Consider the following 14,667-nt stretch of genomic DNA (forward strand, 5'->3'; position numbering starts at 1 on the left):
AGTAGCATTTAATCAGATCTGTAGAGGAAGTAAGATAAAGTATATATATATATATATATATATACTTATGTTGCGGTTCGGATTCATGGGTTAAGTTGGGGTAATCAACCCATTGCCACTCCTAATCCTCTCATACATGCAGGTATTGGGCTAACTGGGAATCATTGAGGGTCAACGTTTTGTTTTGACCTTAGTCGATACGGTATGAATACGACCGCGGGTACTCGTTCTGCACGTAACGAGATCAGGAAGAACAAGCTTCACTATGCCAAGATAAAACATACATGGATCATCTACTTCGTGGTTATCAGCACGTACAACCAGCCGGACATTGATGGGAGGAGGAGGAGGCACGAAGCTGGAGCTGTTCATCCTCGTCGTTCCTTCTCGCGGCGCCGGACATTGATGGGATAGCCCTTGAGCGTCCTCGTGGTCGGGAAGAACACCAGCCGATCTCTCTCTGCTTCCTCCCAACTGCGCATGCATGCGGAATCTCAACTCAGTACACGCCATGCAGTGCTTGTCTTAGAGGCGAGGAAGCCATCGACGTTCTCCGCCGTGCCATGTAGGTGCGACCGTACCTGAAGCCAGTGACGAGGTAATGGAGGAAGACAGAGATGACGACCCGCGCTAGTTCGTAACCGGGGCACAGCCGAGAGCCGCCGCCGAACGGTGTGTAGACGCCAGCACCGCCGGTCTGCTGCAGCTGCGCCACCTCGTTGTTCTGCACAAAACACAAATCCAAAGCCATCAGTGAACTCTCAGACTGCGTCGCGGCCACTGGCCTTCTTAACACACCTTATAAATAAATAAATAATCACTACTAAGCATGATTAATGTTACAATATGAATTAAAATACTAAAAATATAAAACAAACAGTACCTAAATTTAGAAAGACAAATACATAAAATTATTGACTGTGGAGTAATCTATGCATATTTATATGCAACTGTGCCTGATAACGAAGCGTTGAAAGGTTGAGAAACGGTACCTGCCATCTCCAGGGATTGAAGGTCCGGGCATCCTCGTAGTATTCAGGATCAAGATGGACGGCACGAAAAGAGATGAAAACTTTGCACCCCTTGGGAATCTTGTACCCTGCACGAAAATTAAAGAAACACGGGACTCACGACTTGACCTTATAATAATAATAATAGTCGTGTTTTTTTCTCTTTTCCTTCGTTCTTGGCTTCAACGTAGAGAGAGAATGATGATTAGTGTGAGAGAAAAAGCACAGGTAGTATACCTTTGAAATGGATGTCTGTCATGGCGCGTCTGAACACGCCACTGATGATGTTGGCCACTCGAAGCGTCTCGTTGATCACCTGCCGTCCAAAACAGAAAAAGGTTTCGTCTCAACAGCGCGCTGTGTTGCATGATGAACGGACCAGATTGCATCTGCAGCTGACAATCCACGCTTTGGGCGGCAACCCCGACCTACTCAGCCGGGACCCGCCGCTGTGCTCCGCCACGTACTGCGGCGCGAAGCACGATGGCGGTTTCGGTGGACCGGTCAACATCCAATCGGACCCACGCTTTGGAGTCCGATTCGGAGTACGGGGTCGGGTGCCGACTTCACATGCGGTGTCGTCGGTCAAGCTCATATCAAATCCAATGTCAGGTTGATTCATGCAAGTGCAATGCCCCCACAAGATTTATATATTCTTTAAATTTGTGCTGTTTGTATGATATTGATGGAAACGTCATCCGCTCCTTAAAATAAAATTGACAATAGATAATTATGAATTTTATCCATTTCTAATTCTGATTAATCATTGAAGTACCCAATCCCAAATCCTAATTTTATATTCCGACATAAACTATATTAACTAGGAATATAATAGAACAGGATATCCACAACTTTCAAGAAAATGCTGTTACACTTCCACATAATTAATTATTATTCTATGACATAATCATGATGTGTCATCGCGTCATTTACGATTTGGATGAAAATTCACAGGGATCATGAAATTAATCACGGTGGTGATGAAGAACGATCTCCGATAGATAAGCTGGTATCGATACTACTTGAAAGGAAGAAGTCGAAGGAAGGTAGACGATGATCATGGGTTTGATGGAGTTCATGATTGAAAGGAGAGAGAGAAGAGAGTAAAAGGACGTACGCATTGAGTGAAGGGCATGGACTTGTAGTCGCTCCAGGCCAAGGGCTGCTCCTCGTCGTCTCCCTTCTTTGCCCTGATCCCGTCCTGCTCCTCCTGCTCGACGAAATGACAACAGCATTAATAATGGTGTTTAGGATGAGTTGGTGGTGAGGGAGGCGGGAACGCACCCGGAGGAGGGCGAGGGCGTGGGGGAGGTCGGTGAGGAACTTTACGGCTAGAGTCATGATGGTGGAGGTGGTCTCGTAGCCGGCCACCAGCAGCGCCAGCAGGAAGTCGACCGTCTCTTCTTCTGTCATTCCCTCCTCCTCATCGCCACCGTCCATCAGTTCCTCCAGCATGTCCTTCCTCTGCTTGTCGCCTCCAGCCGCCGTCGTCATCGTCGCCCCTGCCGCCGCTTTCTCCTGTTTCCTCTTCCTAATCACTTCCTTCAGAGCCGCCTCCACCTTCTTCCTCGCCTGATTTGTTGGAGAGGTTTATATTGTAAATCTATGAATCGGATTGATATGAGTGGGGGATGTATGGTGCGGATGTACCTTGAGGGCGCGGCCGTAGGTGGTGAAAGAAAGGAAGGAAGGGAAGGGGATGGAGAAGAAGCCCTCGATGAGGAGGAGGTACTCGCGGCGGAGGGACTCGGTCCACTCGCCCGGGTCGAAGCTCACCAGCTGCTTGACGGTGAGCTCGAAGGTGATCTTTTTGGCCTGGTCGAGGAGGAGGACACGAGAGGGGGAGGAGGAGGGAGAGGAGGACCAGGAGTCGAGGGTGCGGCGGACGAGGCGGTCGATGTCCGGGAGGAGGGCGGCGTCGCGGATGGCGGCGGGGGACGCGAGGCGGGTGAGGGTGAGGGAGTGCATGCGCTTGTGACGGGCGCCGCGCATGAGGAGGAGGGAGTGGGCGCCCAGCAGCGTGGAGATGGACGACGGGTAGCTGCACTCCACAGCGCGGCCCTCCGCCCCCAGCACCATCCGGTTGAACTCCGGGTCCGCCGAGAACACCGTGCGCTCCCCGAAGACGTGCGTCGTGAACAGCCGCCCGTGCCGCCGCACCCGCTCGTCGATGAACGGCTCCGGGTCCTCCGTCTTGTACGCCGCGATCAGCCGCAGCGTCTCCCCCACCACCGGCAGCCCCACGCTCCCCGGTGGCAGCCGCCCCGCTGCCGCCCGCGTCCTCCTCCTCCTCCTCCCCAATTCCCAAAAAACTATACCTGCAATTACAACGAGCATCACATCGAACAGCTGAAGAGACCACCTGCCGGAATCCATAATTCGCCGCACCACCAACCCAGTGTTCGATCAAGAGCGGTGGTGTGGATGCCGCGAGCAGCAAGCAGCTGCAGCAGACTGGAAGAGGAAAGCTGAGCAGGAGTAAGTGCGAGTAAATGTAGAAGTATAACAGGCAGAAAGGGAACACTTCAAAGCAATAAAATACAGCGAGATCGCATCAGGGAATGATATGGGAAAGGGGAACGCACGGGGGGTGTAACGTGGGCTTCCTTTTCTCGCGGGCCCCATGATCCCCTGTGCATTTAATTGAAAGATTCTGACTTGCTATTACCTCTTTATTGTTCTGCAGACCCGAGAAATTGACGTCCTTCATTGTAGGGTTTTGCAAAGGGGGCAAACCAAAGGGGTAGAGCCCTAAGCCGGAGGTAAAGCCATCATCTTTCTTTGACATTTATTCCTTCTTCGTTGTCCAATTCTTCTTCCACTTGCGCAACTCATGGTTATCATTTGAATTCCCCAGTTCCTTTTGCTTTCTGGGACAGCAATTTTTCTTATCGCATTGAATGTCCGCACGGTCTTATTTGGATTGACAAGTGTTCTGCCTTCAATTTTGTCTTTTGTTTCTCTGCGGTCCAATCTGGTTCTCATTAACCTGTGAAGCATTTGTCTTTATCTCATTGATGAAGTTAGTCTCACAGATCACCATTTCTTATTTTTCTTTTTTAAGTTTTTACTGTGGTTTTTATGTTGTGCTGCCTATTTTACTAAAGTCGGATCATTTTATCTTATGATTCGATTTTCTTTTTTTCATTTTAACGTTAGCCAATGATGATGGATATGGGCATGAACCCCCAACAACAGTTGCGCACTGTGTTGTTGTTGGCAAGGATGAGTGTGCCAAAACGCTGATCTGAGGCTCTAGCTGGCTTAGTCTGAGCATTTTTCATATTTTCTGGTCGATTCAATGAACATTTATCCATAGTGGTTAGACTACTTGTTCTCTTTGCAGACGCTTCCCACCAACAATTGACATTGTAGGTAGGAATTATTATACTAACCCACTTGTTTGGAAATTGCAACTAGTTAGTAGTTTTGGTTTTTCAGTTTTAGTTTCAAGTTTTTTTCGTAAATCATCTACATCGTCTCACCCATGTGATCAGATTGATATGGTTAAGGACAGCCTTCAAGTTGTGTCCTTTTGTCCTTTGGTGTTGACAAATCTGTTTGAATATCCCATATATGATAGGCCATGTATCAGAAGGTACCTTGAAAGATGAAGAAGCAACTGAAGGCTTTGGTTGGCCTATGTAGTTTTTGCTAGATGATTACCTGTTTTCTGTCTTTTCTAATCGCTCTCTTGAGGAAGCGAAACATCCCACAATGATGGGAAATGTGTCACCCTAGATTCTCTTTAGAGCACTCTTTTTCTTTTTATAATCTGAAGACTCCCTGTTGCAGTGAGATATATGATGGATTTGATAATGTCCCAAGATATCCTATATAAAATGTGATGTAATTGTGCCATTTTATAACCAATAATGCTTGTTTGATGGTTTTCTGCGTCTATGTCAAATCATACCAATATATTTATGCATTTCATTCGTTTTAATTTTGGGCATTTTCAGTTGACCTGTATTTTCTGGATTGAGCTTTGAGCATGCTAACGATCTACATGTGTGGATATATTGGACACTTATTTTTATTTTTTTTAATTCCATCAACGATCTCAGAGAGAATGGTCCTTAGACCTTGATCATGACAGAGAGAAATTACTGTTCCTGTCTTATCTATGGCTTCTTAACAGTCTTTCTCAATTTTTTAACTTAATGTCTTTTACCTCAAAATGCATGCTCAGAATATTGATATCCTCAAGTGTAAAAAGTTCAATGGCATGAGCCACTTGATGATAAGTTGCTGGCAAATCATGCATCAGCTGATATGTACCAGCACAACTGGCACATGCAATCTTGATTTGAATCACTGAAAAACACACTTCAAAATTGAAAATGCGAAAAAAATAGTCATATAAGGTGTAGTTGACTTTCATCCTGGAATCTTCAATCGTGTATTGCCCAGTTACTTATACGTATGTATGTGGTACATACAATATTAGGACCCTGTATTGGCAAACTAGTGATTTAGGTATATTTATGTTTTCCGTAGCATGAATATAATATTAAGTATTGACTGAATTGGAATCTTGTTTCTGAAATAACTACGGCCACTGTTTTTTGCTAAGACATCCATGTTACTGCATCAATAACAGTAATTTGGTTTTACTTGCTGCCTTCATTAGGTATAGGGGCTATCTGCAATGTCTTGCTGTTCTGTTTCTTCTGCACTTGACGAAGTCCTCAGAGTTATTTTCAGCTTGCTGAGTATATTCTTATTGGAAGAAAATTTTCATTTTTGATTAATGTTGTGCCTGGTTTTACTGAATTCAAACATTCTGCAGTGGGCAGAGCCAGTATTATCACCTGATTTTGCTCTGTATAACTAGGTAGTTTTGGTCCAAAACCAGTTACCACCTAGTATCAGAAAAAACTGCCAAAGAATTGGGTGGTATTTTCACTTCCCATTCCACTTCAGCATAGACTGGTCCAGGCTGACCTCTTAAGACCAGGCCAGGTTATAAGTGAACGTTATTTGCCATCTCTACGGTTCAACTGCTGGCTGCAGCAACTTTTCATCTGTTTTGTTTTCGCCAAAACTGGCACAATGCAGGGAAAAGGAGAAGTGAAGAAGAAGAGGAAAAGAGGAGCTAGAGAAGATGACATGAATGGGTGGAAGAAAAAGAAGATGAAGGATTGTTAGAGAACTAGATGGAATTCTTAAAGGCTTCTTATCAACGAAGCTTCTGCACATATACATTAAACTGGACCTGCATATTCTCACAATAATATTCAACTTCTATAGTACTTTCTCAGTGTCTCTGTTTTATTCCAGCAGATGGGCAGGATGTATCATTTTCCAGGAAGTTTCGAGGTTCAAAACTAAAAGGGAGGCTGGACATGGCCATGCTTAAAGTTATCTCACATTTCTTGACATCAAGTGGTATTTGTTTGGTGGTCCTTACTGCATCCTATTGGACAAAATCTATCACCAAGATACTCCTTGCCTGCAACATGTTCAATGAGTATGGATTCTATTCAGCATGACATCATGTATGTAATATGTCAAATATGTCATGTAGCATTGCAGGACGGTCTCATTTACCCATCGCACCTTATCTTAATGGTCCACCAAAAATCCTAAGCACACGGTTAGCTTTGCAAATTTTATGTTTATGGTTATTGTTTTGGTGTCGTATCTCCCCCTCCCTCCATCATACTGTTAGTAGCTCATTGTCTCTAGATAATTTCCTTGAGCTAACCTGCATTGACTTACCATGATCATCCATCAGATTAGATTTTATTACTGAAAATTAGCACATTGACCTTTTTGGGGATCAGGTTTTGTGATCTTAGCATCTTTGTTAGCAACATAATTTTCTGAAGTTTAGACCTACTTAGTTTCTAGGAAGTTGGGAGCTGTTCTTGCTAAGACGTTCAAACTAGCTATTAGTTCCAGTCCTCTGCAGCCAGTTTACTTTCTGTTCCTTTTTGTTTCTCAATCTGTGCAATTTGTCATGCAATTGTTGCATATATGATCTCTCTCTATTTAGGATCCATCTTGTGGAAATTAACTTGCAGCACAGGATGGTTCATGTGAGTTGCTTTATGGTTGCATTCATAATTGTTTGTTATAGTATTGTACTGATTTATTTTGGTTTACTGAGATATTATCGAGTCCCTGACATGGTTTTCCACTTGGTTGACAGCCTTTGCTGCTGCTTCAAGACTGTTGTTTGATGCCTGGAATTCTTCTTCCCCGTCCTATTCTGCCCACCGCTTTGCATTTCTAGATCCCACACAAGTTATCTGGTTTGTGCCAAAAGGAAGGTTGAAGTAATGATGCATGTGTAAGAGAAAGGAAAGAGGAGTTGTTTCTAACCCACTTTTCTTGGTTTTCAGGTGCATAAACTAAAGGCACTTAATGTGCTCCCTTATGCATGTGATCTGGTGAAAGCCACGTTGATTCAGATACAGCAGATGTTGTTCAAAGGTGTGACTATTCTCTGCTAGTAAACTCTCATGCTGTCACATATATCCTTTTACTTTGGTGCACGTTCCACCTTCGTCCATTTGGGCTCACAGGCTTGGAAAAGGCAGGAGACAAGCGGCATGAGCAACACAGAAAGTGGGAACATGGCCATGTACTGGCGCCTACTTCAGTGGACCTACATCAGATCAAGAAAGAACATCCAAGAACATGAATGCAAACCACAAAGCAGGTACAATGGTACGATGGTGGTGGTTCTTTCACTGATTGCATCATATCCTGTGGCTATAATTTCTTTCGTTATCTGAGTGCTACCCCAAATATTTGGTTGGCGCATCATCATCATCATCATCATCATCATCATCACGGTGATGATCGAGAAAGCCAAGCTGCCGAGTCGGTTCGGAGGCATGGGAAACTAAGAACCGAGGCACCGGAAACGACGGGATGAGAAGAGTGGCGTTGGTTGCTGGACCACAGGCTTGGTATTATGACAGAGTCGGTCTGAGCACTTTTTTGGGCTCTACCATATTTCTAAGACTTGGTACTTTCCGTGGAGTTGTTGTCACAGTGATCCCAACAACATACTGTTCATTGACATATATATATCAGGTAATGGATAACCCAACCTCAAGAGAGAGAGAGAGAGAATTTTAAATTATATATATATCTTGATCGGTATTGGTTCTTATTGTCCGATTAACTTGTTTAAGTATGAAAAGTATGAATCACTATCCTGAGGGGTTTAAGCTCAAGCTAACAATAATGCATCTATCATATTGTTATAAGTCAAGTAAGTTCTTGTCCTCTCATCCATGGTTAATTAACTCCAACCTCATGTATAGGCTATTTTATAATTATAATTGCAATTACTAGTGATCAGAAATGCATTACCACAGGAAGGTAATTTTTCTGTTTTTGTGTTCAAAGTTGGTAATTATTTCTATACATTGTGATTTTATGAAAATAGCTGAATAAGACTATAATAATATAGAATGTGATGAGAAATGTGGGAAACTAATCTAAAGATCAAACAGATAAACCAAATTATTGTCATCCTGCAAAAACCATAAGTGAGAGAACAACTTGTGGCACATTACCAAGTGTGTTTTTATAGATCCAAGGAAATTTGATTGTAATAGATTTAGATGCATTAAATATAATGGATGTGCATGACAATCGTTTGTGCAAATTAACATTGATGCACCATAATATGTAATCCAAATGTACTAAGTACACTAAATGGTTACAACCAAATCTAGTCCAGGAGATCCAAAACATTTTGTATGTATACATCAATTAAGCTTGGAATCAGAAAGGAGACACCACCAGAGGCATTTGAGTTGCTCATCAATCCTATCTGTTTCAGAGCAGAGCCCAGTCATTGATGGATTACAGGGGGAGCAATCATGCAAGTGTTGTAGGATTGGCAGTGACAGCATTTGTGGCCAATAATGTGGAAGAAGACTTCAGTAATGTCATTGCAGTGGTTGCAGAGGATCCACACCTACAAAATCACTGCAAATTTAATCTCATTTGTATCAAACATGAGAAGAATCAAAGCACAGGAAAATGAGGTTTCATGATCCAAATGGCACAGGAAAGCTTGCTGTTTGCCTAAAGTCCAGGAGAGGTACTGCTTTGAGAGCATCTACAAAGAAAGAAACTGAGGTTTCATGATCCAAATGGCACAGGAAAGCTTAGAGGCTGCTGTATGCCTGAAGTCCAGTAGAGGTACTGCTTTGAGAGCATCTACTAAGAAAGAATAAATATGTTTGTCATGTCTTCAAATTCTCTCTTACTTGAAAAGGATCAGGAAAAGTTCTCAGAAAATAAAATGGCAAGTTAAATGATTTAGTCAAATTTGGTTAAATTGTACTAGAAATGTTGGAATAGTCAAGATGGCTATCAATCAGCTCCAACAAGTTGAAAGTACACTATAGGAAGTATGGGAGATGCAAATACACTAACCTTTCTTGATCTATAATCCTCAGGCATTTCTATTTCTTCTATCTGCAAACCAATGCTTTAATTTCTTAGCATAGCAATTGGAAATCAAGGTCATTGTATGTATATGCCTTACTCTTTTATATCAATTTAGGAGAGTACATCAATTTAAGAGAGAGAGAGACTAAAAGGAAAAAAGAATTCCTGTGTGAAAAATCTTCTAATATCTTCATGTCATACACCTTAAATGTCCATGTTAAAATTGTAAATCAAAACCATACAACAGAAGATTAGGAAAAAAAAAAGAAGGAAAATTACAACTTCAAGTTATGTAAATGACAGTAGCTAGAATTATCTGTAACTCAACTAGCTGGATAAGAAGCTTGCCAAAACAACATGCCAGTGTAAAGGATAATCTAAGAGGGTTATCCCAACAGTTCTGAACTTTCAAATTTGCAAGAGCTTTTTTTTTTCTGAGTAAATAGCAAAGAAGATCAAATGCCTTCAGTGCATATATATTCAACTATTCCTATATAATATGTATGAAAAGTTGCAGTTTTCTCTTACCTCCTCATCCAACTTCCTCCAGACTTTTGTCATGTCAATCAATGACTTGGAGCATATTGGACAACCGTATCCGTATCCCAAGACACCCCAAAAATGAGGTCAAATAAATGATCATTGTTATGCTTCGAGTAGATTTAGTAGCATCGAGCAGGATTAGTTTTCATGCTTCAACATTCCATGGAGACATTCTGTATGCATTGTGTGCCCACATTTCATCACTGTTGTTTCATTCATGGAGTCAAAGAGATACTGCATCAAAGTTTTCAACACTAAAGCTTCCTCAAATAAATAGAAGTTAAAAGAATAATTGCATTATGGTAGACCTCATAACAGATGGAGCAATGGTGTCTCATTGAGTTCTCCACACATGAATGCTTGTTAAACAAGTGTACAGAGTAGCAGGATCCTGTGTGCACATCTAATAGTCAGCAGAGAAATGTATGATCTGATGTGCAATGTAGGACACTAGAGATTTGGATCCCTTCATGCACACAGGCTTGCACATATAAGCTAAAATAATTTTTATGAGCCAATTGTTCCTCAAGTTCATGCAGATTCAACATTCATTGTGGATGAGAAACATTCAAAGAAAGTGAAACAAATCAAAGTCATGGATTGCAGTAAGCTGTAGAGTTTCAAATCAAAGAAGAAACAGGGAATAAGATTAGATGAACACACCACATTTCTGGCAATGGAAGAAGTTCTCTCCGCCACCAACTCTGCTCAGACATGCATCAACAACCTGAGTCATTCCATCAAACAGTCTGTGGGCATCAACAAGACAAAGAAAATAGAAGTTATGGCTAACCTGCAGATACCGCAATCACTCCACTGGTACTGTGCTTTCTCAATCTGTACGAGAATCATTGACATCAGATCAATATCATTCAGAAATCTAATTACATAAACTGGCCAAAAATCGATAAGATTACATCGTCATCGTAAAATCCGCACACTCCACAGAAATATTCGCCCATGTTGACCCCACAATTCGAGCAAATCTGTGCGACCTGTAGGATAACCAATGAAGGCCAAACTCTTCTTCTATCACCATATATACATATTATAGACTAATCAACACTCACCGTTTGCTCGGTGTCACAAATCGAACAGATCACCTGCGGAATCAAATCAAGAGGAGAAACCTAATTCACACCCCTCGAAGAAGCAAATCGAACACAGACGGAGCCAAAACTCACCCTTTCCACATCGAAGCGGCAGATCTCATGCCGATCCTTCTGATTCCAATCACCAAAATTGCCCATAGAAAAAGATCAAGCCCCATACTAATACACAACAGCTAACAATGTCGAGAGTGAGACACAGATTTGGCCGTCGTGGACTCATCGTGACGGTGGCGGCAGGAGAAGATCCCATTGCAGCAGGAAGCTCGAACCTTGCACCGCCTCCTGTAATGCTTGCACCTGTCCGAGGTTCCAAAGCCACATAATTCACCAACTTAGAACAGGAAACTAAGAAGTAATCGATCAAAAAGGAGAAAAGATTCAAGCAGACCCATGTCCTATCTTCCCGAAGGCCAGTCGATCATCATCAGTGGAAGCCTCCATTCCTGTGACGAGAAACACTTGGAATGGTGCAGAATCTCGCTCCAAGACTGCAACTTGATGCATATATAGAGAGAAGAAGGGGAAGACAACATGGGGAAGGTGACCAGAAAAAGAAGTGGGAGTTGAGTTCAGGTGGTAAGTCAAAAAGGTCTTAGATTGAGTTGAAATCTTTGTCGGCGGAATCAAATCTAAAGACCGATTTGAATTATAGATAGATTGTGGTGCAGAGTTCAAGAAGAACCCATGTCGTGAGCTTTACCCAACCCTGTGGAACAATGAACAAACATGAAAGATAAAAAACCATGGAAATCGAATGAAGAATTGACACCAAAACTTTCTGAAAGCACAATTCCTGACAGCTTCTGAGTGACCTGCAAAATCTCAAATTTAAATTTTTAAGCAAGCTGGTTTCTGGGAAATGGTGTAAACCACAATCCAGAATCAGATAGATTTCTAATTACATTTGTCAGTCAAGTTAGCACAAAATGTTTAGCAATCTCCATTTGTTGAATCAAACAAGAACACATCTCAATGTTTCCTTCGAAGAAAAATAACATGTCCTCCAAGAACTTCTCATGGTGATTGGCTGTTGATGTGTCTTCACTCGGAAATGAAGCTAAATCTATTAAGAAAATATGAAACTAGTGAGCAGGAGTCGAGTCAAAATGCTTAGGATGGAGTGTGATCCTTCCGTTGCCGTCATACTGGACTAATCAGATTGGGTTCCTTTCATCTTCCTCATCTCCTATTGGTCCATTCTTCTTTGGTTGAGTCAAAATGCTGATGGGAGTGTGGTCCTTCCGCTGCTGTCATACTGGGTCAATCAGATTGTGTTCCTTTCATCTTCCTCATCTCCTATTGGTCCATTCTTCTTTGTATTTATTTCTAGTACCAGTGGGTGGTGACACCATTTGCAGGGCAGTTCTTGGGAGTGTATGTAACATGGTCACATGAACTGAACCAGAAATGATTCTTCTGATGAGTGAGGGAATGTTGATCCAGGAACAGCAAGCAGTAACAGAGGGTGAATGTTCCTGTCACCATGAAAAATGATGGATGAGCTTGGCAATATCATCAGAAACTTGTGAGTTAAGATTATGAAGCAATCCTATCCTGTTGAAACTGAAAGACCTTCATGCAGCCATGGAGTTTCGAGGATAGGAAACTTGTCTTGTCTTCCTCGACTTTGCTGCTTTCTGACAGGCCCTCTCTTTCCTCAGTCAACTTCGTTGCTTGGAGAATCGGAATAAGCTGCAGCTTCAAACCATGGTTTCACTACCGCAAGGCAATGGCTAAGATAATTCCATTGACCAGTACATGTCGGATCATGTGGATCTAACTAAGCTCTACTCATTGAAATCTCAGACTGCTAAAGTATGATCCAATAAGAATAATTAAACTTTGCAGAAAAAAAAAAGAAATGAACAGAAAAACAAAGCTCTGTTTAGGGTTAAGAAATGGAAAGGAAAAAGGGGAGAGGAAGATGAGAGAGACTGCTGCACCAGTTTGGACTATGAGAACACAAACCATGATCACCACATTTGCTAATAGAAACAGAGTGTAATCACTAGTTTGTGTATCTGTTCTTGTTTGTACATATATTATTTATTACATGATAAGAAAACCATATGACATAATATGGTACATATACATCAATCTGTCTTTGCTATCTTTGCCACTGGCACATATATCACACTTGTTCTTCATTGATCACATAATTACACAATCTAAAGTACCCTCGTATCATCATCTGCTTTATATCAAAGCTAACAATTCACACACTATTGAATTTTACAGTGGCCTTACAGTTAAAGTCACTTTATAATTAAAGTGGCTTTACTGAATTTTAGACAATTCTGGTTCATGTCAATCTAACACTGACATAAATCAGATCTTGCTGGTGATTGCAGAGTGTCATCCCCTTATCTGGGTTCTCTAGGTAAGCTGTGTGTTTCAGTAGCCAGTACTGGTTTTGCTACCAACAATTCATTAGGCAACAAAAGTGAAGCAACTGGTGGAGCGTGCATCAACTTTAAATCATTGCAAGGAGCTTTCCAGTTTGACCACAATTTTAATTTGATTACCTGCTATTTCACATTCAGCAAAACACTTGCAAACGATCATAAACAGTGAAGAGATGACCAAAAACACCAAAATGTTCAGCCTCCAAGATGATGCAGAACACAAGCTTTTCTGAAGAAAAAGACAACCTTTCTATAGCATTCAGGCCCACAAAGTCGTAGCGATGGGGAGGGTTGGTTGCTGTGTGGTCTACTCCACTCTGTAACACAAACAAGAAGAACAATTATAGCACATGAGCATGATGGAGATGTTTGAGCTACTCCATGGCTTTCACTGCCTTAAAGAAAGAGTCAGGAGAAGGAACTAGTCCGAGTTGTGCAGCCAATTCTACTGAAATTCTCTTCGTTCTTCTCTCTCTCTCGATCTCGAACATGGGGAAGTTTTGCTGCGCTGAACAGGAAGAAAATGGAGGAGGCATCAACATCCTGGGAATCCTCATAGCTGTTGTTCTTGTACTGGTGCTGCTGCTAATCTGCAGCCCACCTCGCCGACGTGCGGTGATCACCGTGTATCCCAAACGCTGCTGAGGTATTGGAGTGCGCCAAATCTGCTCCAAACTTGGCCTCTCGGTTCTTCCAAGATATGCACAATAATCTACTGTGTTTCTTTTTATTCTTGTTCATCTGACACTCTCATTTGGTCAATATGATAATGATGCCAATCAGCATCATCTTGCATACTCTTACTATTTCTTTTACACCAAAAAGAAGCTCTTACAAACATAACCGTACATGGTTATGGAATATATAGCATACCTGAAAAGAATCAAAGTGATGACATAAACTATTTCTTAAGCATTTCTTTGCTTCATTTCATGGCAGAAAGGAAGCTAAGTTGAGGTGGAATCAATTAGTAGTATGGATGAGAGGAATCATACTGAAGGAAATTAAGCCACTATGTTGTTGATGCCAAGGAAAACTAGTCTTTTAATGCAGTAAATGAACATGAACTCCTCCCATTTGTTCTCTCTGTACTAGTGATTTAGGTAATCCAATCCTAAAACATAAGGCATTATAATTTTAAGAAGCCTCCTGTTTTGGTGACCAACACTGCAG

General features: G+C 41.9%; 2 protein-coding genes and 1 long non-coding RNA gene across 14 annotated transcripts; 1 reads left to right on the forward strand and 2 right to left on the reverse strand.

Annotated features, from left to right (window-relative positions):
• Window positions 1-244: 244 nt before the first annotated feature.
• On the reverse strand, window positions 245-3,538 carry LOC135582629 (3beta,22alpha-dihydroxysteroid 3-dehydrogenase-like). Of its 2 annotated transcripts, XM_065144243.1 has the most exons (8): window positions 3,406-3,518; window positions 2,661-3,328; window positions 2,295-2,582; window positions 2,128-2,220; window positions 1,248-1,326; window positions 993-1,099; window positions 582-724; window positions 245-474 (listed from the first exon to the last, which is right to left on the reverse strand). In XM_065144243.1, the coding sequence occupies exons 2-8, from the start codon at window positions 3,087-3,089 to the stop codon at window positions 369-371; spliced, it is 1,245 nt and encodes a 414-aa protein (XP_065000315.1). In that variant the 5' UTR covers window positions 3,090-3,328; window positions 3,406-3,518; the 3' UTR covers window positions 245-368. The 2 variants fall into 2 exon arrangements, with proteins under 2 accessions (XP_065000315.1, XP_065000314.1); XM_065144242.1 differs by having other exon boundaries at window positions 2,661-3,538.
• LOC108952434 (uncharacterized) lies at window positions 3,417-8,203 on the forward strand. Of its 8 annotated transcripts, none has more exons than XR_010495231.1 (5): window positions 3,417-3,772; window positions 5,644-7,054; window positions 7,168-7,270; window positions 7,361-7,451; window positions 7,544-8,202. It is a non-coding gene; the product is annotated as an uncharacterized LOC108952434 (long non-coding RNA). The 8 variants fall into 8 exon arrangements; XR_010495228.1 differs by having other exon boundaries at window positions 5,644-5,975; window positions 6,072-7,270; window positions 7,544-8,201; XR_001977429.2 differs by having other exon boundaries at window positions 5,644-6,483; window positions 7,544-8,200.
• Window positions 8,204-8,617: 414 nt separating this feature from the next.
• LOC103977710 (E3 ubiquitin-protein ligase MIEL1-like) lies at window positions 8,618-14,232 on the reverse strand. 4 transcript variants are annotated; one of them, XM_065142972.1, is made up of 12 exons: window positions 12,662-13,157; window positions 11,992-12,564; window positions 11,478-11,901; window positions 11,162-11,386; window positions 11,048-11,080; window positions 10,895-10,972; window positions 10,771-10,814; window positions 10,641-10,681; window positions 10,286-10,368; window positions 9,963-10,211; window positions 9,420-9,461; window positions 8,618-8,955 (listed from the first exon to the last, which is right to left on the reverse strand). In XM_065142972.1, the coding sequence occupies exons 4-10, from the start codon at window positions 11,225-11,227 to the stop codon at window positions 10,116-10,118; spliced, it is 441 nt and encodes a 146-aa protein (XP_064999044.1). In that variant the 5' UTR covers window positions 11,228-11,386; window positions 11,478-11,901; window positions 11,992-12,564; window positions 12,662-13,157; the 3' UTR covers window positions 8,618-8,955; window positions 9,420-9,461; window positions 9,963-10,115. The 4 variants fall into 4 exon arrangements, with proteins under 4 accessions (XP_064999044.1, XP_064999047.1, XP_064999043.1 ...); XM_065142975.1 differs by having other exon boundaries at window positions 9,963-10,180; window positions 11,992-14,232; XM_065142971.1 differs by having other exon boundaries at window positions 11,992-13,157.
• Window positions 14,233-14,667: the final 435 nt, after the last annotated feature.

This window comes from Musa acuminata, chromosome BXJ3-3 (genome assembly GCF_036884655.1).
Source record: "Musa acuminata AAA Group cultivar baxijiao chromosome BXJ3-3, Cavendish_Baxijiao_AAA, whole genome shotgun sequence".
Taxonomy (NCBI): Eukaryota; Viridiplantae; Streptophyta; class Magnoliopsida; order Zingiberales; family Musaceae; genus Musa; species Musa acuminata.

Coding starts and splice junctions, on each gene's coding strand:
- LOC103977710 (XM_065142972.1), bottom strand. CDS start 11,227: ATGGGCAATTTTGGTGATTGGAATCAGAAGGATCGGCATGAGATCTGC. Junction 11,081..11,161: donor GCCGCTTCGATGTGGAAAGG/GTGAGTTTTGGC, acceptor TTGATTCCGCAG/GTGATCTGTTCGATTTGTGA. Junction 10,973..11,047: donor TTTGTGACACCGAGCAAACG/GTGAGTGTTGAT, acceptor GTTATCCTACAG/GTCGCACAGATTTGCTCGAA.
- LOC135582629 (XM_065144242.1), bottom strand. CDS start 3,386: ATGGATTCCGGCAGGTGGTCTCTTCAGCTGTTCGATGTGATGCTCGTT. Junction 2,583..2,660: donor CCTACGGCCGCGCCCTCAAG/GTACATCCGCAC, acceptor CCAACAAATCAG/GCGAGGAAGAAGGTGGAGGC. Junction 725..992: donor TCAATCCCTGGAGATGGCAG/GTACCGTTTCTC, acceptor TGTTTTGTGCAG/AACAACGAGGTGGCGCAGCT.